The following is a 21434-nucleotide window of genomic DNA, read 5'->3' as shown; positions in this document are numbered from 1 at the left end:
TTTTTTTTTTTTATTAAAGTATGGTGGAAGTATAGTTGATTTACAATGCCGTGTTAGTTTCTGGTGTACAGCAAAGTGATTCCGTTTTTTATATAAATATATATATATCTATACTTTTATACATGCTTTTCGATTATAGGTTATTACAAGATATTGAGCATAGTTCCCTGTGCTATACAGTAGGTCCTTGCTGGTTACCTTTTTTTTTTTTGGCTGCATTGCATCTTTGTTGCTGCATGCGGGCTTCCTCTAGTTGTGGAGAGCAGGGGCTACTCTTTGTTGCGGTGCGTGGGCTTCTCATTGCGGTGGCTTCTCTTGTTGCAGAGCATGGGCTCTAGACACACGGGCTTCAGCAGTTGTGGCTCCTGGGCTTAGTTGCTCCATGGCATGTGCGGTCTTCCTGGACCAGGGATCGAACCCATGTCCCCTGCATTGGCAGGCAGATTCTTAACCACTGTGCCACCAGGGAAGTCCCTGGTTACCTATTTTTTATATGGTAGTGTGTACATGTTAATCCCAAACACTTAATTTATCTCCCCCAATCCTGTTATCCCCTTTGGTAACTATAGGTTTGTTTTCTATGTCTGTGGGTCTATTTATGTTTTGTAAATAAGTTCATTTGTATTATTTTTAAAGACATAGTTAAATTTTTTTGTGTGTGTATGGTGAGAATGCTTAACTACTCAGTAACATTTAAGTACATGACACCATATTACCAACTATAGTCACCATGTTGTACATTGGGTTCTTATTCTTCTTATAGTTGAAAACTTTGTACTCTTTGACCTATACTACCCCATTTACCTCTCCCCCCAGCCCCTGGCAACTACCATTCTACTTTCTGTTTCTATGGAATTGGCTTAAAAAAATTCCACATGTAACTGATACCATATGTATTTGTCATTCTTGTCTGGCTTATATCAATTAGCGTAATGCCCTCCAGGCTCATCTATGTTGTCACAGATGGCAGGATTTCCTTCTTTTTTATGGCTGAATAATATTCCATTGCAATTATCTACCATGCATTTTCTTTACACATTCATTCATCAAAGGACATTTAGGTTGTTTCCATATCTTGGCTATTGTGAATAATGCTGCAGTGAACATGGGTATGCAGTTTTCCCCTCAAGATAATGATTTCAACCTTTAGGATGGTATTTTCAAATTTTAGGATAGATGTTTCTGTGAAAAATACCATTGGAATTTTGGTAGGATTGCACTGAATCTTTAGATTACTTTGGGTAGTATGGAAATTTTCACAATATTAATTTTTCCAATCCAAGAACACAGATACCTTTCCATTGATTTCTGTCTTCTTCAGTCTTTTTCATCAGTGTCATAGCTTTCAGTGTATAGATTTTTCCTTGGTTAAACTTATTTCTAAGTATTTCATTGTTTTTTATACTATTGTAAGTGGGATTGATTTCTTAATTTCTTTTTCAGGTAGTTTGTTGTTAGTGTATAGAAATGCAAATGATTTCTTTTTCTTTTTTTTTTAAATCTTGGTTGGAGTATAATTGCTCTACAGTGGTGTGTTAGTTTCTGCTTTATAACACAGTGCATCAGCCATACATATACATATGTCCCCATATCTCCTCCCTCTCGCGTCTCCCTCCCACCCTCCCTATCCCACTCCTCTAGGTGGTCACAAAGCACCGAGCTGATCTCCCTGTGCTATGTAAAATGTATTTATTTTACATTTGGTAGTGTATATATGTCCATGCCACACTCTCACTTCGTCCCAGCTTACCCTTCCCCCTCCCTGTGTCTTCAAGTCTATTCTCTACATCTGCGTCTTTATTCCTGTCCTGCCCCTAGGTTCTTCAGAACCTTTTTTTTTTTTTTTTTAGATTCCATATATATGTGTTAGCACATGGTATTTGTTTTTCTCTTTCTGACTTACTTCACTCTGTATGACAGACTCTAACTCCATCCACCTCATTACAAATACCTCCATTTCATTTCTTTTTATGGCTGAGTAATATTCCATTGTATATATGTGCCACATCTTCTTTATCCATTCATCTGATCGATGGACACTTAGGTTGCTTCCATGTCCTGGCTATTGTAAATAGAGCTGCAATGAACATTGTGGTACATGACTCTTTTTGAATTATGGTTTTCTCAGGGTATATGCCCAGTAGTGAGACTGCTGGGTCATATGATAGTTCTACTTTTAGTTTTTTAAGGAACCTCCATACTGTTCTCCATAGTGGCTGTATCAATTTACATCCCCACCAACAGTGCAAGAGGGTTCCCTTTTCTCCACACGCTCTCCAGCATTTATTGTTTGTAGATTTTTTGATGATGGCCATTCTGACCTGTGTGAGGTGATACCTCATTGTAGTTTTGATTTGCATTTCTCTAATGATTAGTGATGTTGAGCATCCTTTCATCTGTTTGTTGGCAACCTGTATATCTTCTTTGGAGAAATGTCTACTTAGATCTTCTGCCCATTTGTGGATTGAGTTGTTTGTTTTTTTGATATTGAGCTACATGAGCTGCTTGTAAATTTTGGGGATTAATCTTTTGTCACTTGCTTTGTTTGCAAATATTTTCTCCCATTCTGAGGGTTGTCTTTTTGTCTTGTTTATAGTTTCCTTTGCTGTGCAGAAGGTTTTAAGTTTCATTAGGTCCCATTTGTTTATTTTTGTTTTTATTTCCATTACTCTAGGAGGTGGGTCAAAAAGGATCTTTGCTGTGATTTATGTCATAGAGCGTTCTGCCTATGTTTTCCCCTAAGAGTTTTATAGTGTCTGGCCTTACATTTAGGTCTTTAATCCATTTTGAGTTTATTTTTGTGTATGGTGTTAGGGAGTGTTCTAATTTCATTCTTTTACATGTAGCTGTCCAGTTTTCCCAGCACCACTTATTGAAGAGTCTGTCTTTTCTCCACTGTATATTCTTGCCTCCTTATTAAAAAATAAGGTGACCATATGTGCGTGGGTTTATCTCTGGGCTTTCTATCCCGTTCCATTAATCTATATTTCTGTTTTTCTGCCAGTACCATACTGTCTTCATTACTGTACCTTTGTAGTATAGTCTGAAGTCCGGGAGCCTGATTCCTCCAGCTCCATTTTTCTTTCTCAAGATTGCTTTGGCTATTCGGGGTCTTTTGTGTTTCCATACAAATTGTGAAATTTTTTGTTTTAATTCTGTGAAAAATGCCATTGGTAATTTGATAGGGATTGCATTGAATCTGTAGATTGCTTTGGGTAGTATAGTCATTTTCACAGTGTTGACTCTTCCAATCCAAGAATCTGGTATATCTCTCCATCTGTTTGTATCATCTTTAATTTCTTTCATCAGTGTCTTATAGTTTTCTGCATTCGGGTCTTTTGTCTCCTTAGGTAGGTTTATTCCTATGTATTTTATTCTTTTTTTGCAATGGTAAATGAGAGTGTTTCCTTAATTTCTCTTTCAGATTTTTCATCATTAGTGTATAGGGATGCAAGAGATTTCTGTGCATTAATTTTGTATCCTGCTACTTTACCAAATTCATTGATCAGCTCTAGTAATTTTCTGGTAGCATCTTTAGGATTCTCTATGTATAGTATCATGTAATCTGCAAACAGTGACAGCTTTACTTCTTCTTTTCCAATTTGGATTCCTTTTATTTCTTTTTCTTCTCTGATTGCTGTGGCTAAAACTTCCAAAACTATGTTGAGTAATAGTGGTGACAGTGGACATCCTTGTCTTATTCCTGATCTTAGAGGAAATGCTTTCAGTTTTTCACCATTGAGAATGATGTTGGCTGTGGGTTTGTCATATATGGCCTTTATTATGTTGAGGTAAGTTCCCTCTATGCCTACTGTCTGGAGGGTTTTTATCATAAATGGGTGTTGAATTTTGTTGAAAGCATTTTCTGCATGTATTGAGATGATCATTTGGTTTTTCTCCTTCAATTTGTTGATATGGTGTATCACGTTGATTGATTTGCATATATTGAAGAATCCTTGCATTCCTGGGATAAACCCCACTTGATCATGGTGTATGATCCTTTGAATGTGCTGTTGGATTCTGTTTGCTAGTATTTTGTTGAGGATTTTTGCACCTATGTTCATCAGTGATACTAGCCGGTAGTTTTCTACTTTTGTGGCATCTCTGTCTGGTTTTGGTGTCAGGGTGATAGAGGCCTCATGGAAAGAGTTTGGGGGTGTTCCTCCCTCTGCTATATTTTGGAAGAGTTTGAGAAGGATAGGTGCTAGCTCTTCTCTAAATGTTTGATAGAATTCACCTGTGAAGCCATCTGGTCCTGGGCTTTTGTTTGTTGGAAGATTTTTAATCACAGTCTCAATTTCAGTGCTTGTGATTGGTCTGTTTATATTTTCTATTTCTTCCTGGTTCAGTCTCAGAAGGTTGTGCTTTTCTAAGAATTTGTCCATTTTTTCCAGGTTGTCCATTTTATTAGCATATAGTTGCTTGTAGTAATCTCTCATGATCCTTTGTATTTCTGCAGTGTCAGTGGTTACTTCTCCTTTTTCATTTCTAATTCTATTGATTTGAGTCTTCTCCCTTTTTTTCACGGTGAGTCTGCCTAATGGTTTATCAATTTTGTTTATCTTCTCAAAGAACCAGCTTTTAGTTTTATTGATCTTTGCTATTGTTTCCTTCATTTCTTTTTCATTTATTTCTTATCTGATCTTTATGATTTCTTTCCTTCTGCTAACTTTAGGGGTTTTTTGTTCTTCTTTCTCTAATTGCTTTTGGTGTAAGGTTAGGTTTTTTATTTGAGATGTTTCTTGTCTCTTGAGGTAGGATTGTATTGCTATAAACTTGCCTCTTAGAACTGCTTTTGCTGCATCCCATAGGCTTTGGGTCGTTGTGTTTTTATTGTCATTTTTTTCTAGATATTTTTTGATTTCTTCTTTGATTTCTTCACTGATCTCTTGGTTATTTAGTAGTGCATTGTTTAGCCTCCATGTGTTTGTAGTTTTTACAGACTTTTTCCTGTAATTGATATCTAGTTTCATAGCGTTTTGGTCGGAAAAGATACTTGATACGATTTCAATTTTCTTTAATCTACCAAGGCTTGATTTGTGACCCAAGATATGATGTATCCTGGAGAATGTTCCATGAGTACTTGAGAAGAAAGTGTATTCTGTTGTTTTTGGATGGAATGTCCTATAAGTATCAATTAAGTCCATCTTGTTTAATGTATCATTTAAAGCTTGTGTTTCCTTATTTATTTTCATTTTGGATGATGTGTCCATTGGTGAAAGGGGGGTGTTAAAGTCCCCTACTATGACTGTGTTACTGTCGATTTCCTGTTTTATGGCTGTTAACATTTACCTTATGTATTGTGGTGCTCCTATGTTGGGTGCATAAATATTTACAAGTGTTATATCTTCTTCTTGGATTCATCCCTTGATCCTTATGTAGTGTCCTTCTTTGTTTCTTGTAATAGTCTTTATTTTAAAGTCTATTTTTTCTGATACGAACATTGCTACTCCAGCTTTCTTTTGATTTCCATTTGCATGGAATACCTTCTTTCATCCCCTCACTTTCAATCTGTATGTGTCCCTTGGTCTGAAGTGTGTCTCTTATAGACAGCATATATATCAGTCTTCTGTTTGTATCCATTCAGCCAGTCTGTTTCTTTTGGTTGGACCATTTAATCCATTTACATTTAAGGTAGTTATTGATATGTATGTTGCTATTACCATTTTCTTAATTGTTTTGGGTTTTTTATTGTAGGTCTTTTCCTTCTCTTGTGTTTCCTACCTAGAGAAGTTCCTTTAGCATTTGTTGTAAAGCTGGCTTGGTGGTGCTGAATTCTCTTAGGTTTTGCTCGTCTGTAAAGGTTTTAATTTCTCCATCTTACCTGAATGAGATCCTTGCTGGGCAGAGTAATCTTGGTTGTAGGTTTTTCCCTTTCATCACTTTAAATATGTCCTGCCACTCCCTTCTAGCTCACAGAGTTTCTGCTGAAAGATCAGCTATTAACCTTATGGGGATTCCCTTGTATGTTATCTGTTGCTTTTCCCTTGCTGCTTTTAATGTTTTTTCTTTGTATTTAATTTTTGATAGTTTGATTAATATGTGTCTTGACGTGTTTCTCCTTGCATTTACCCTGTATGGGACTCTCTGTGCTTCCTGGACTTGATTGACTATTTCCTTTCCCATATTAGGGAATTTTTCAACTATAATCTCTTCAAATATTTTCTCAGTCCCTTTCTTTTTCTCTTCTTCTTCTAGGACTCCTGTAATTCGAATGTTGGTGCATTTAATGTTGTCCCAGAGGTCTCTGAGACTGTCCTCAATTCTTTTCATTCTTTTTTCTTTATTCTGCTCTGCAGTAGTTATTTCCACTATTTTATCTTCCAGGTCACTTATCCGTTCTTCTGCCTCAGTTATTCTGCTGTTGATTCCTTCTAGAGAATTTTAAATTTCATTTATTGTGTTGTTCAGCATTGTTTGTTTGCTGTTTAGTTCTTCTAGGTCCTTGTTAAACGTTTCTTGTATTTCCTCCATTCTATTTCCAAGATTTTGGATCATCTTTACTATCATTACTCTGACTTCTTTTTCAGGTAGACTGCCTATTTCCTGTTCATTTGTTTCGTCTCGTGGGTTTTTACCTTGCTCCTTTATTTGCTGTGTGTTTCTGTGTCTTCTCATTTTGCTTAACTTACTATGTTTGGGGTCTCCTTTTTGCAGTCTGCAGGTTCGTAGTTCCCGTTGTTTTTGGTGTCTGCCCCCAGTGGCCAAGTTTGGTTCAGTGGGTTGTGTAGGCTTCCTGGTCGAGGGGACTGGTGCCTGTGTTCTGGTGTATGAGGCTGGATCTTGTCTTTCTAGTGGGCAGGACCGTGTTCAGTGGTGTGTTTTGGGGTGTCTCTGACCTTATTATGATTTTAGGCAGCCTCTCTGTTAATGGGTGGGGTTGTGTTTCTGTCCTTCTATTTGTTTGTCATAGGGTTTCCAGCACTGTATCTTGCTGGTCATTGAGTGGAGCTGGGTCTGAACGTTGAGATGGAGATGTCTGGGAGAGCTTTCACCATTTGATATTACCTGGAGCTGGGAGGTCTCTTGTAGACCAATGTCCTGAACTCGGCTCTCCCACCACAGAGGCACAGGCCTGACACCTGGTTAGAGCACCAAGACCCTACCTGTCACATGGCTCAGAAGCAAAGGGAGAAAGGAAGGAAAGAAAGAAAAAATAAACATAATAAAATAAAAGTTTTTAAAATAAAAAATAAAAAATTATTAAAAATAAAAAAATCAAAAAGTAATAAAAAAAGAAAGATAGAAAGAAGAGAGCAACCAAACCATAAAACAAATCCACCAATGATAACAAGCACTAAAAACTATACTAAAAACAAGGAAACAAACAAAAATCCCAGACAGATAGAACCCTAGGACAAATGGTAAAAGCAAAACTATACAGACAAACTCACACAAAGAAGCATACACATACACACTCACAAAAAGAGAAAAAGGAAAAATAATCTATATATAAAAGGAATAAATGGAAGAGAGCAACGAAATCAATAAACAAATCTACCAATGATAATAAACTCTAAATACTTAACTAACATAAACTTAAAACCAGAAATAAATTAGATGCAGACAGCAAATCCCAAGTCTATAGTTGCTCCCAAAGTCCACTGCCTCAATTTTGGGATGATTCGTTGTCTATTCAGGTATTCCAGAGATGTAGGGTACATCAGGTTGATTGTGGAGATTTAATCCGCAGCTCCTGAGACTGCATGGAGAGATTTCCCTTTCTCTTCTTTGTTCCCACAGATCCTGGGGTTCAGCTTTGTATTTGGCCCCGCCTGTGCATGTAGGTCGCCTGAGGGTGTCTGTTCTTCGCTGAGACAGGATGAGGTTAAAGTAGCAGCTGAGTAGGGGGCTCTGATTCATTCAGGCTGGGGGTAGGGAGGGGTATGGAATGTGGGGCAAGCTTGCGGCTGCAAACGCCGGCGTGACGTTGCGACAACCTGAGGCACACCATGTGTTCTCCCGGGGAAGTTGTCCCTGGATCACGGGACCCTGGCAGTTGCGGGCTGCACAGGCTCCTGGGAGGGGAGGTGTGGATAGTGACCTGTGCTCGCACACAGGCTTCTTGGTGGCTACAGCAGCAGCCTTAGTGTCTCATGCCCGTCGCTGGGGTCCGCACTGTTAGCTGCGCTCGCGCCTGTCTCTGGAGCTCGTTTAGGCGGTGTTCTGAATCCCCTGTCCTTGCGCCCCCTAAAACAATGGTCTCTTTCCTTTTAGGGAATTTCAGACTTTTTCCCGGACTCCCTCCCGGCTAGCCATGGTGCACTATCCTCCTTCAGGCTGTGTTCACGCAGCCAACCCCAGTCCTCTCCCTGGGATCCGACCTCCGAAGCTGGAGCCTCAGCTCCCAGCCCCCACCCTTCCCAGCGGGTGAGCAGACAAGCCTCTCAGGCTGGTGAGTGCTGGTCGGCACAGATCCTCTGCGCAGGAATCCATCCGCTTTGCCCTCTGCACCCCTGTTGCTGTGCTGTCCTCCATGGCTCTGAAGTTTCCCCCACTCCCACCCACCGTCTCCGCCAGTGAAGGGGCTTCCTAGTGTGTGGAAACTTTTCCTTCTTCACAGCTCTCTCCCAGAGGTGCAGGTCCCGTCCCTATTCTTTTGTCTCATTTTTTCTTTTTTCTTTTGCCCTACCCAGGTACGTGGAGAGCTTCTTGCTTTTGGGGAAGTCTGAGGTCTTCTGCCAGCGTTCAGTAGGTGGTCTGTAGGAGTTGTTCCACATGTAGATGTATTTGTGGGGAGGAAGGTGATCTCCATGTCTTACTCCTCCACCATCTTGAAGGTCTCCTGCAACTGATTTCTGTATGTTTATTTTTTATCCTGCAACTTTACTAAATTTATTTATTAGTTCTGGTTTTCTGGTGGAGTCTTTTGGGTTTTCTGTACTTAAGATAATTTCGTCTGCCAGCAGAGACAGTTTTATTTTTTCCTTTCCAACTTGGATGCCTGTTATTTCTTTTTCCTGCCTATTTTTCTGACTAGGACTTCCAGTACTATGTTGAATGGAAGTGGCAAGAGTCGGCATCCTTGTCTTATTCCTGTCTTAGAGGAAAGGCTTTTAATTTTCACCATTGAGTGTGATGTTAGCTGTGGGCTTGTCAGATGTGGCCTTTATTATGTTGATGAACAATCCTTCTATACCTTATTTGTTGAGAGTTTTTCTCTTGAAAGGATGTTGAGTTTTGTTAAATAGTTTTTCTGCATCTATTGAAATGATCCCGATTTTTGTCCTTCATTCTGTTCATGTGGTGTATCACATTTATTGATTTGCATATGTTGAACCATTCTTGCTTCCAGGGTCGAGTCCCATTTGATCATGGTGTATGATCCTTTTAATGTATTTTTGAATTCAGTTTGCTAATATTTTGTTGAGGATTTTGCATCTATGGTCATCAGGAATATGGCTTGTAATTTTCTTTTCTTGTAGTGTCCTTATCTGGCTTCAGTATTAGGGTTATGCTGGCCCTTTAAAGAGTTTGCAAGTGTTCCTTCATCTTCACTTTTTTTGGGAGAGTTTGAGAAGGTTTGGTATTCATTCTTTAAATGTTTGGTATAGCTCACCTGTGAAGCCCTCTTGTCCTGGGCTTTTATGTGTTGTGAGATTTTAAATTACTGATTCAATCTCCTTGTTCATTATCGCTCCATTTAGATTTTCTATTACATCCTGATTTAGTCTTGGTAAATTGTGTCTGAATTTTTTTCTTTTAATTCTTTTAAATTTAATGAGACTGATTTTATGGTCTAACAAGCATTTGGTCTATCTTGGTGAACAAAACATTTAACTTGGAAAAGAATGGTATTCTGTAGTTGTCGGGTATAGTGTTCTAAAAGTGTCAATAGGATCAAAGTGATTGTTAGTACTGTACAGATTTTCTGTCCTTACCAACATTTTTGGTTCTCTCAACTGCTGAAAAAGGAATGCTAAAATCTCCAACTGTGATTGTGAATTTGTTTATTCTCTCCTTAATTCTGTCAATTTTTGCATCACATGTATTGAGGTTCTGCTATTAGATGCATAGACATTTATGGTTATTATGTCTTTGAATGAATTGACCCTTTATCATTTGGAAATGTCCCTCCTTAACTCTGATAATGCTCTTTGTCATGAAGTCTACTTTATCTGATATCTAGCCTTCTTATGCATATTGGTTATGTGATACATATTTTTTCATCCATTCACTTTCAACCTATTTGTGCCTTTATATTTAAAGTATGTGTCTTACAGACAGTAAATAGATGGGTCTTTTATCAATTCTGGCAATCTCTGTCTTTTGAGTGTTTAGTCTGTTTGAGCTAATGTAATTATTAATATGCGTGAATTTATGTCTAACATTTTACTATTTGCTTTCTGTTGCTACTCTATTTTTTATTCCTTTGTTCCTCTTTTCCTGCCTACTTTTGGGTAAATTTAGTAGTACTAGGATTCCATTTTAATTTATATGTTGGTTATTAAGCAATATCTCAGCATATTTTTTGTTGTTTTAGGGATACATTATACATCCTTAACTTTCCATACTCAACAGACTTAATATTTTACCACTTCCACTAAAATCTAAGACTCTTGTAACAGTATAAGCTTATGTGTTATTCTTCCTTCCTTTATGTTACAGTTGTCTGATGTACTACATGTGCATACATTATAAACCCCACAATGCAGCGTTATTGTTTTTGCTTGTTCTTAATCCCTTCTTGAAGATCTGAATTTCCATGTGATTTTGTTTCCCTTCAGGCTGAAAACTTTCCTTTAGAATTTCTTAGTATATATCTTCTGGTGAAAAATTCTTTCAGTTTTCTTTTACCTAAAAATGTCTTTATTTAGCTTTCATTATTGAGAGACATTTTCACTGGATATAGAATTATGACTTGACAGAGTTTTTTTTTTTCCTTTTAGCACTATGAAGAAGTAATTTCACAAACTGGCTCCAGTTTCTAATGAGACATCTTCAATGTTTTGCATTATTTTTCCTCCTGTTATATAATGTGTTACTTTCCTCTGGTTGTTTTCAGGGTTTTCCCTTTATCTTTGACTTTCATCATTTTGACTATAATGTGCCCAGATATTATTTTATTTTATTTTTTGCATTTATTCTGCTTGGGATTGCTGAGCTTCTTGAATCTATTAATTTATGTCTTTCATCAAATTTGAGAAATTTTCAGCCATTATTTTTCAAATAGTTTTTTTTAAAATTAATTAATTAATTAATTTATTTTTGGCTGTGTTGGGTCTTCATTTCTGTGCGAGGGCTTTCTCTAGTTGTGGCAAGCGGGGGCCACTCTTCATCGTGGTGCGCGGGCCTCTCACTATCGTGGCCTCTCTTGTTGTGGAGCACAGGCTCCAGACGCGCAGGCTCAGTAGTTGTGGCTCACGGGCCTAGTTGCTCCGCAGCATGTGGAATCTCCCCAGACCAGGGCTCGAACCTATGTCCCCTGCATTAGCAGGCAGATTCTCAACCACTGCACCACCAGGGAAGCCCCCTCAAATAGTTTTTGTGTCCTATTCTCTCTCTTCTCTCTTTCTGGGACTCTAAGTACATGTTAGTTAATTTAATATTGTTCTGCAGGTTCCTGAGCTCTGTTCATTCTTTCTCATTCTTTCTTCTTGCTATTCATCAGACTGGATCATCCTGGTCATCTGTCTCCAAGGACACTGAGTTTTTTCTTTAGTCATCTTCAGTTTGCTATTGAGCCTATCCAGTGATTTTTATTTCAGATATTGTACTTTTTTAGTTTACAAATTTTTGTTTTGTTATATTTTACAGTAGTACATTTTGCTTACATTTCCTTATTTTTGGCTCATTATGAGTACATTTTCTTTTGTACTCTATGAATACATCTGTAAGCATGTTGTAATAGTACTTTAAATTTCTTGTTTGCTAAATTTAACATCTGGGTCATTTTGGTCATTCTCCATTGATTGCTTTTTTTCTTTAGTATGGGCCATGTTTTTCTGTTTTTTCATATGTTTGGTAATTTCAATTATTTCCAGAGCATTATAGATCCTACACTGCAGCAACTCTGCATTCTGCTATATTCCTACCAAGAGTGGAGTTGCCATATGATTAACTTAGCTGGACTAAAATTAAAAACTCTATCTCTCCTTAGGGTGGGCAGCAGCTGAAATCTCTGTTTAGTGTTTTTAGCCTTACCTGTGCTTCTTGGAGTCCATCCCATCTATTTGTAATTCAGAGGTTAATCAGAGATTTGGGCAGAGTTTATAAATAGACTCTGGAGTTCCTCCTCTCTGTCTTCTCCTGGATATTCATATCCATACTGTTACTTACTTTCCAGCTGCTGCGGTTACCCTAAACCCTGTCTTCTGTTTTGTCAACCTAATAAGACTGCCTGTTTCAACTCCAGGTTTACTGATCCTGCCTGGGCTGATTATGGTGTGACTTCAGTCTAAAAGATATTAAGCACAAAACAAAATATGGAAACCTACCCAGTGGAAGTCCCTTTTTCCTAAGTGTAGATTCCCCTTCCAGTTTCTGACTGCTTTTGCTTGTCCTCCAATGTCTTCATATTGGTTTTTAAAAATATTTTGTCCAGAGTTTATAGTTTTTATCTGCAAGAGGGTTGATTTGATAGGAGCAGAACCATATAAATCCTTCAGTTGGACTGAAGATACTTTTATTCCTTGAGACTTACCTCAAGAATATATTTAATAATAAATCTTTAAAAAAATTCCATTCATACTTTGTTTTAAAAAATCTGAATTGAAGATTTATATTACTTTTTTCTTTGGAAAGCATTCTGTTAACATCTTGGGAGTATCTACTGTGAGAGAAGCTCAACATTTAGGCTAAGGATTATGGTCACCTTCTGATTTTCATCATGGCAAAAATAATCATATAGATGAACCAAAATGGTAGATGAAAATAAAAATTCTGTTTGACCTCACAAGATTTTTGTTTTTATTCTTTTGTATTTGTGTATTATACATGGGGAATGTCTAAAGTTTAAGATAAAACAAGGAGGCATTATTGAAAGACTTACCCTGAAATCAGGAATTTCTGTCTGTGCTTCTTATTCTATCCCTCTTCCCATAGTGAACATTGCCTTTTACTCTGATGAAAAATATTACAAGGACTTTTCTCTCTGTATATAGAGTTCCATTTTTTCTGAGTTGGCAGAGTGAATTATACTTCAATATAATGAAAGTACCCTTCTTTTTTAATTTTTTTTTTAAATTTAGGTATAGTTGATTTACAATATTGTGTGAGTTTCAGGTATATGATATAGTGATTCACAATTTTTAAAGATTATAGTTCTTATAAAATATTCCCTGTGTTGTACAATATATTCTTGTAGCTTATTTATTTTATACATAGTAGCTTGTACCTCTTAATCCCCTACCTCTATTTTGCCCCTCCCCTCTTCCCTCTCCTCACTGGTAACCACTAGTTTGTTCTCTGTATTTGTGAGTCTGTTTCTTTTTTGTTACATTCACTAGTTTGTTTTATTTTTTAGATTCCACACATAAGTGATATCATACAGTGTTTGTCTTTCTCGGTCTGACTTATTTCACTAAGCATAATACCCTCCAAGTCTATCCACGTTGTTGCAAATGGCAAAATTTCATTCTTCTCACGGCTGAGTAGCATTCCATTGTACATACATACCACATCTTCATTTTTTTTTTCCTTTTAAAGTTATGGGAGATATCCTTCGATTTTTCATCCATTCATCTGTTGATGGACACTTAGATTGCTTTATCCATTCATCTGTTGATGGACACTTAGGTTGCTTCCATATCTTGGCTACTGTAAATAATACTGTTATGAACATCGGGGTGCATGTATCTTTTTGAATTAATGTTTTCTTTTCTTTGGTTGTATGCCCACGAGTGGAATTGCTAGATCATATGGTAGTTCTATATTTAATTTTTTTGAGGAAGCTCCATACTGTGTTCCACAGTGGCTGCACCAATTTACATTCCCAACGACAGTGGAAAGTACCCTTCTTCTAAACTATGCACACTGCACCAGGATCATTTGTGTGAACAAATGTGATCACTGGACCACCTACATGAGGCAAGAAAAGATACTCCTTAGTGAGAGCTTGCTTCTTAAGCTCCAGACCTCTAACCCTGAAAGCAAAGGGATAATTCCTAAAATTCTACATAGATTGTTATTACTATAAAAAATTTTCCAATATTTACTGAGATTATCTTCTGACAATATTTTTATATGTCACATATGTACTTTTTCAAGGGGATATAGTTTTCAAGTTATCTTTTGTAAAATCTTATTTACCTTGTTTATTTACCTTATTTAACTTGTTCATCAAAGCCAGAGAAAGGCATGTAAAATTCCCTTTTACACTTTTCTACCAGTTTTTCTTATGTTTAAATGTTTGTCTTTATACAAATTAATGCTGTATTATCATGTTTCTAAAAATTCATGGATGTTGTATATTTCTGGTGCATGATAACTTTCATCAATATAACAAGTCACTCTCAGTCCTATTTTATCTTGAAATCTAATTTTCCATATATTAATGTAGCAACTTCTAATTTGTTTTTATGTGATCTTATCTAATCTATGTTAGTTCTTTCATCATATCCTTTCTGTGTCACTTTGTTTTTGACTTACCTTTTTTTAGATCCCATATATTTAGATTGTATTTTTTTTATAGATTTTATTTATTTATTTATTTATTTTTCTCTGTGTTGGGTCTTTGTTGCTGCACACGGGCTTTCTCTAGTTGTGGTGAGCAGGGGCTACTCTTCATTGTGGTGTGTGGGCTTCCTATTGTGGTGGCTTCTCTTGTTGCAGAGCATGGGCTCTAGGCGCACAGGCTTCAGTAGCTGTGGCACATGGGCTCAGTAGTTGTGGCTGGCGGGCTCTAGAGCTCAGGCTCAGTAGTTGTAGTGCGCGGGCTTAGTTGCTTCGCGGCACATGGGATATTCCCGGACCAGGGCTCGAACCTGTGTCCCCTGCATTGGCAGGTGGATTCTTAACCACTTAGCCACCAGGGAAGTTCCCAGATTGTGTTTTTAAAATCATTTTCACATTGTTTTTCTATTTTATTTAAAAAGTTAAACTTTTATCTATATAGCTAAATATTGGTTATCAAAACTGGTATGTTTGATCTTATTCTGTCATCTTATTTTCTTTTTTTACATGTATCCATGATTTCTTCCTTTGTTTTATATGTTGTGCTATATAAATTATATTTTCTTTTATTTAACCTTCTCCAATTAGAACATTTTCATCCCATTATTATTTTTGTTTATTAAACATTAATACAATTTATAAGATACAATTGTCAACTTCCAAAGTAAAACAATATGTATTGATTCCTCCCCTTTTTAAAAAAATTGGAATAAAGTTGATTTACAATGTTGTGTTAGTTTCAGGTGTACAGCAAAGTGAATCAGTTATATATATACATATAGTCATTCTTTTTTAGATTCTTTACATATAGGTTATTACAGAATATTGAGTAGAGTTCCCTGTGCTATACAGTAGGTCCTTATTAGTTATCTATTTTATATATAGGATTCCTCCCTTTTAAAGATAGTAAAATGAACACAGTTTAGCTGCTTCTTGTCTCCTGGTTTTATTGGTAAAATTTAAAATTTATCATACAATTATTGTTGTTAAATTATACTGTCTACATTATTTTCTTTCAAGAAATATTTATAATAGTTGGATTTTGTTTGATAATAGTACTAACTGCATTTTCTTATACTTAAATAGTTTCAATGCCTTTTGCCAGTCTTCTTTATTAGATTGTCATGTTATTTTGACTTCTTAATTTTAATGAATTTCTCATTAATGATAGCATATTTTGGAGTAATTGTTTAAGAGATAGTTAGTAAATATTAATGAGGACTTTCCTAGCCAATAATTTTTCTTTAGGTACCATGGCGCATGAATCCCAGATTAGCTTGGCATTTAATTCTTGGCAATTATCTTTCTTTCACTGAAATTCTATAAATTTAACGAGATTTTATGTTGTGGAAAAAAGGCTGAGAAAGGTCAGAAGTTTTTTTTTTTTGGTTGTTCCCACTCTTATATCACCCATAAGAATATTTTTTGAAATAATTTTGAACTCATAAGAAGTTATAAAAATAGTACAGAGAGTTCCTATGTAGATTTCACCCAGCTCTTCCAGTGATAACACCTTATATAACTATAATAGGTCTATTAAAAAAATTATAACAGCAAAAAAAGTAAATAAATAAAAATAAAAGAAAGACATTTTCCTCCAAAAAACAAAAATAAATAAAACCCAGGAAAGTGACATTGGTACAATCCACATAGATTATTCACTTATAGGCTTTAATCCCTTAAAATGAAGGTATTTATTTATTTATTTATTGGGCTTACTACGTGGAATGTGGGATCTTGTTCCCCGACCAGGGATCAAACCCTCACCCCCTGCATTGGAACCACACTCTTAACCACTGGACTGCCAGGGAAGTCCTTAAAATGATGGTTTTTAATTCTAGATTTATTAATTCAACTATGAATTAAATAAATAAATTTGTTATCAAATACAATAGAATTATTGTAGTTTTGTAAGTTCATTTGTCCCTTTTTTCCTTGTACTCAAAAATTAACTTTTTATGGGTACAAGTCTCATCTCCTCAACTAGATTATCAGTTTTCTAGTGTAAGAAACATACTTGTGTGTATCTTTCACAGTAGATAACATCTAGTTTGATACTGGGATGAGCTATACTTCTCTAATATTTTGTGAAAAAACTATAGCATTTGATGATTGTCTCAGTGTTGGTTGTTTCTGGCTCTGGTCAAGTATCACTGAGGAGGGAAGTCTGATACAAAACGGAAATCATTGGGGAGGGCATTAAGTCATTTTGGCTTGACCACAATGATGGAGAGCCTGTAGAGTGTAGTGTGGGGAGCTGCTTGACTATCTGAATTGCTACCACCAGGTTTAATGTGTGTAGGATCTTACCCTCTATCCTAGGCAGCCCTCTCCAGTGCTTTTTGAGAATAACTCCATTAAACAATAGATGTGTGCCTGCCACCAAATTTGAATGGATATAAGGCAGACCTTTACTGTTTGCAACACCCAATGGAAACTCCCCAGAAGGGCAATAAGTAGTGTAAGATTAGTCTGGGATTGCCAGCTGAGTCATGGATTTGTCACCTAGAATGACCAGTAATTTAGAAAAGTATCTAAAAGAAGGTCTAGGCAAGGATATTCTCTCCTCCATGCACTGGAGAGGCATATTACAAAATAGAGGCTTGTTACAAAATGTTAATACTTTATGGCAAAATAGAAGGTGGCTATGTGGCAGGAGTACTGGACTAAAAGGCAGGAGATTTAAGCTGTCTTCCAGCTCTACAATGAATTATTCATATGATTTTAGGAAAGTCACATATCCTTTCTGAGTGAGGCATGTAAAATATAAAATGAAGGGGGGCTGTTAACATTAACACAGTGCTTTACAAAGTGAGCTTGAATATTGCCTACATCAGAATTTACATAATGTGTTAAAATGCTGATTCCTGGGCCTCCCCCCTTACCAACTCAGTCAAAACCTGTGGGCTAAGAGCTAGGAATCTTCAGGTGATTGTTATGTATACTAAAGAATAGGAACAACTAGCTTAGTTCACCTGGAAGGCTCCTTCTAGATTTAGAATAATCTATAATTCTAATAAACATTTACTAAGTGCTACAGATACTACTTAAAAGATATAGTTTGATCTTTGTGCTAGTGAGAATTAGTTTGACCCATAGGGTTTGTCTTTTCAGATAACATCTTTGGGATTTTAGGGAGCACGGAAATATTGGGAGTCCATTCAGACAGAGTCCCTCAGGATGGTAGCTTTGTGGATTCTCCATGGTCTAGGTTTTTTCCTAATTATTGTACAACTAGAAATTCTATCCAGTCTTATCTTTACCTTAGAGTTTAAAGTTTGGAAAATCCAGGTGAAATAGTGTACTTCACAAAGAGAATGCTTCTCTAGGGACCAGATTTTTCATGTCTCCAAAACAATTTCTCTCTCTTGAACAATCAGGATGGCCAGTAGCCACTTTTGTCCTCCTGAAACCCATGTCCCATTGAAAACTTCCTTATGTCGTCAAGGCCTTCTTCAGGGGAGTAGATACCGTAATCAAGTTAATCTTCCTGCTTTTGGCCAAAGAACTAGTCTATCCCTTGCAATATGTATTGATTTTATTAGTCAAACTCTCAGAGTTATCGAACCATAGCACCAGAAGTCTGTAACGGTATTCATAGGATATGATTCTAGATATAATCCTTTTAAGGCTTGGGGCCTAATAGATGCCAATCTGGGAGACATCCATGGATTTTTTTTAAAATAACTTTTTCATTTTGAAATAGTCTTACACAAGAAGTTGCAAAGATAGTACAGAGTTCCCATGTACTCTTTGCCCAGCTTTCCCCAATAAGATTTGTATAACATTGTCAAAATCAAGAAATGAAGATTGGCACAATACTCTCAACTGCAGATATTACTTAATCTGTTTTTCCACAAAGGATATTAATGAGGAATTATCAGGGTTCTTTTAGATGCTATAATACACGTTACATGATCTTTCTATTACAGTTACAAGCAAGAGACAGAGTAGTGTATTGGATAGAGGAGTTTTGGAGCCAAACATATAGTTTAATTCCAGACTCTACTGATTACTGGTTGGGTAATTTTAGGCAAGTTACTTAATTTATCTGAGCTGTAGTTTCCTTATCTGTAACATGGGGTAATAAAGCTTATTTTATAGGGTTGATACTAGGACTAAATGAGAAGGATTAAATGATGACGATTGAAGGAAAAGCAAGTGTCTGGTATTAATAGGACTGCAATAAGTGGTTCTATACATTTAAAAAATGTATAAAAAATAGTGTTCAGTCTTTTGTGGGTTAATTACTTGTGCACATCTGGTCTTCATATGTAATGTACAGAAAAGCAATGAATAGAAGTGCTTAAAAATTTTTTTTGTCCTTAAATATACCAAACTTCTAGTTATTTTACCAAAACTCCAAGAAATGTAGAATCATAGAATGTTAGAACTGTAAGAAGAATTAGGTAACCCATAGTCAATCTGCCCTATTAGGAAATCGAAGATCATAGACATCAGAAAAAGAGCAAAGTTACTGTGGTATACGAAAAGATTAATATTTGGTCTTTGTCCTCAGTTCCTGGCACACAGTTCTTTTAATCCTTGGACTCCCTGGAGTGATGAGTGTTTTTTGCATGCTAATAAGATGACCAGTCGCTGAGGCCCCCAGATTGCTTCAGTATGGAGGCTGGTCGGTCACCAGAAAGACCAAGGCTTGATTAGAAGCTTGGAACTTCTAGCCCACTCCACAATCTCCAGGAATGGGAGAGGGGTTGGATATCAAGTCATTTACCAACAGCTAATGATTTAATCAATCACAACTATGTAATGAAACCTTTATAAAAACCCCTAAAAGAAGGGGTTTGGAGAGCTTGCATGTTGGTGAACAGATTAAAGTGCTGGGAGGGTAACACTCTCAGAGAGGGCATGGAAACTCCATGCTCTTGCACTGTAATCTCTTCTGTTTGGCTGTTCCTGAGTTGTATCCTTTATAATAAACAAGTAATAGTAAGTAAAACTCTTTCCTGAGTGAGTTCTGGGAGTCTTTCCAGCAAATTATCAAACCTGAAGTGGGGAGGCAATAGGCACGTTGGACAGAAGTGTGGATAGCTCGGGGACCTAATACTTGTTACTGGCACCACTAGTGAGGGCAGTCTTGTGGGACTGAGCCCTTCACCTGTAGGGTCTGACACGAACTCTTGAGTAGTTAGTGTCAGAATTGAATTAAATTGTAGGACACCCAGTTGGTGTCAGAATTGGTTGGTGTCAGGATGAAAAAAAGCCTGTCAGTTGCACAGCCAACATGTGGCAAATGGGGACCTGAACTCAGGTCTCTTAACTCTACTACTTACGTATAGCACTTCAGATATGAGAAGAATATTGCCCTAACCCTCTTAGACAAAAAAGTACACAGCAGCTGCTGACTGGTAAACTCAGGTTCCTGTACATGAAGAAGGGTGGGTGGCAGGGTGAAATACAATTTCTTCCCTCATTCTGTATCTCAAGACTTATCTAATATTAAACTTTTATTCTGTCTGCCTGGGATTGCAAACTTTTATCCTCCACATTGTCAGAACAAAAATCTTTCAGAGTAAAGCTTCCGAAGTGTTGAAGTCATTGTCGTTAACTGCTGGGAGAGTGAAAGCGCTGCCATCAATGACCTCACTGAGGCTTTGTGTAAGGATGTATAACATGCTCAGGTCATTACCAGCCCTAAATGAACGCTTTTGGCTGCTGGAGCCATCTATACTTACCAAGGAAATGGCATCGTCTGAAAGTGACCAAGAAAACCTAGGCATCTAGACAGTAAAACTGTTACCTTTTGTGGTCCTCTTTTTATTCAACTCATGTGTTTCACTTTTTCTATTTCCTTCCTTTATTACCCAGTCTTCTCAAAGTCTCCCTCAGTGTATTTTGCTTAAGGTTAAGAATCAGGTAAAACCTGTTGTTTATTATCATCAGGGATAGTGGATTTGGTAGTTTTTCTGTTATTCAGTAGATTCTTACTCCAATGAAGTGAAGAATGCCACTCAGCTTTCAAGATAATTCAAGATTATCATTGCTCCATACATCATAAAGTCTATGTGACAAAGTTTGATAAAAATATAGAACCTAAAAAATTCTGTTACTGTTTACTAAAAAGGACATGAGGAGAAAAATTTACCCTCCAGAACAAAATGACTCTTGGTGAACACTGAAGGGAGTAGCTTGTATGTATCATACTTTTGATCTGTGAATATTTTAAATTTGTATGTGCTTATACTCTTATTTCCAATTAAGAATTTTGCACCAATTTAACCTCTGGAAAGTGTATTTTTTTTTCTGTTAAAAAAGCATATTTTATGACCAGAGGAATTGACTACATGAGAAATGGGAAGTGAGACAGAGAAAAATTAGCTCATTGCTGAAGCCTCTGAATATTTCCTTCTGGTTCTTGATACATCTACCCTTTTATTGATGAAATGACAGTGAGGCTCAAAAAATGAAAAGTTAGTCACAATCACCCCTTATGGCTTTTAAAAGATCAAGCCGCTCATGGAGTTTCAAACACTTAAATTATTAATGGCTTCCTAAATAAAAAATGACCTCCACTGGTTTGGGGAGCACTCCCACTGGACTTAGGAGATAGAGTCTTTGAATTGCTGTGTTCTGTTTTGTCATAAACTAGGCAGCTGCTGTGAGTGCACTGAACTAAGGGACTAACAAATGTCATGTGAGCTGTGTCATACTCTTCTTACCACTCTCTGAAGAACATGTGTTTTTTTTTATAGAAATGGTTGTAAATGACTGTTGGATTTCTAGGCGAGCCAAGAGCATATTTCATCTGTAGTATAATTGAGACCTTACAGGATAATGGAAAAAAGTAAAAGGAAGAGAAT

General features: G+C 36.8%; 1 protein-coding gene across 1 annotated transcript in view; it reads left to right on the top strand.

Annotated features, from left to right (window-relative positions):
• Window positions 1-20358, top strand: part of ADGRG7 (adhesion G protein-coupled receptor G7) — a 75464-nt gene extending 55106 nt beyond the window's left edge. Inside the window, 1 exon segment of the mRNA XM_036849696.1 lies at window positions 20097-20358. Within this exon segment, the coding sequence (XP_036705591.1) occupies window positions 20097-20358 (262 nt within the window).
• The last annotated feature ends 1076 nt before the right edge of the window (window positions 20359-21434 follow it).

Source organism: Balaenoptera musculus, chromosome 4, assembly GCF_009873245.2.
Source record: "Balaenoptera musculus isolate JJ_BM4_2016_0621 chromosome 4, mBalMus1.pri.v3, whole genome shotgun sequence".
NCBI classification, from domain to species: Eukaryota; Metazoa; Chordata; class Mammalia; order Artiodactyla; family Balaenopteridae; genus Balaenoptera; species Balaenoptera musculus.
Note: the sequence above shows the minus strand (reverse complement) of the source record. Positions and strands in the feature narration are given on the sequence as shown.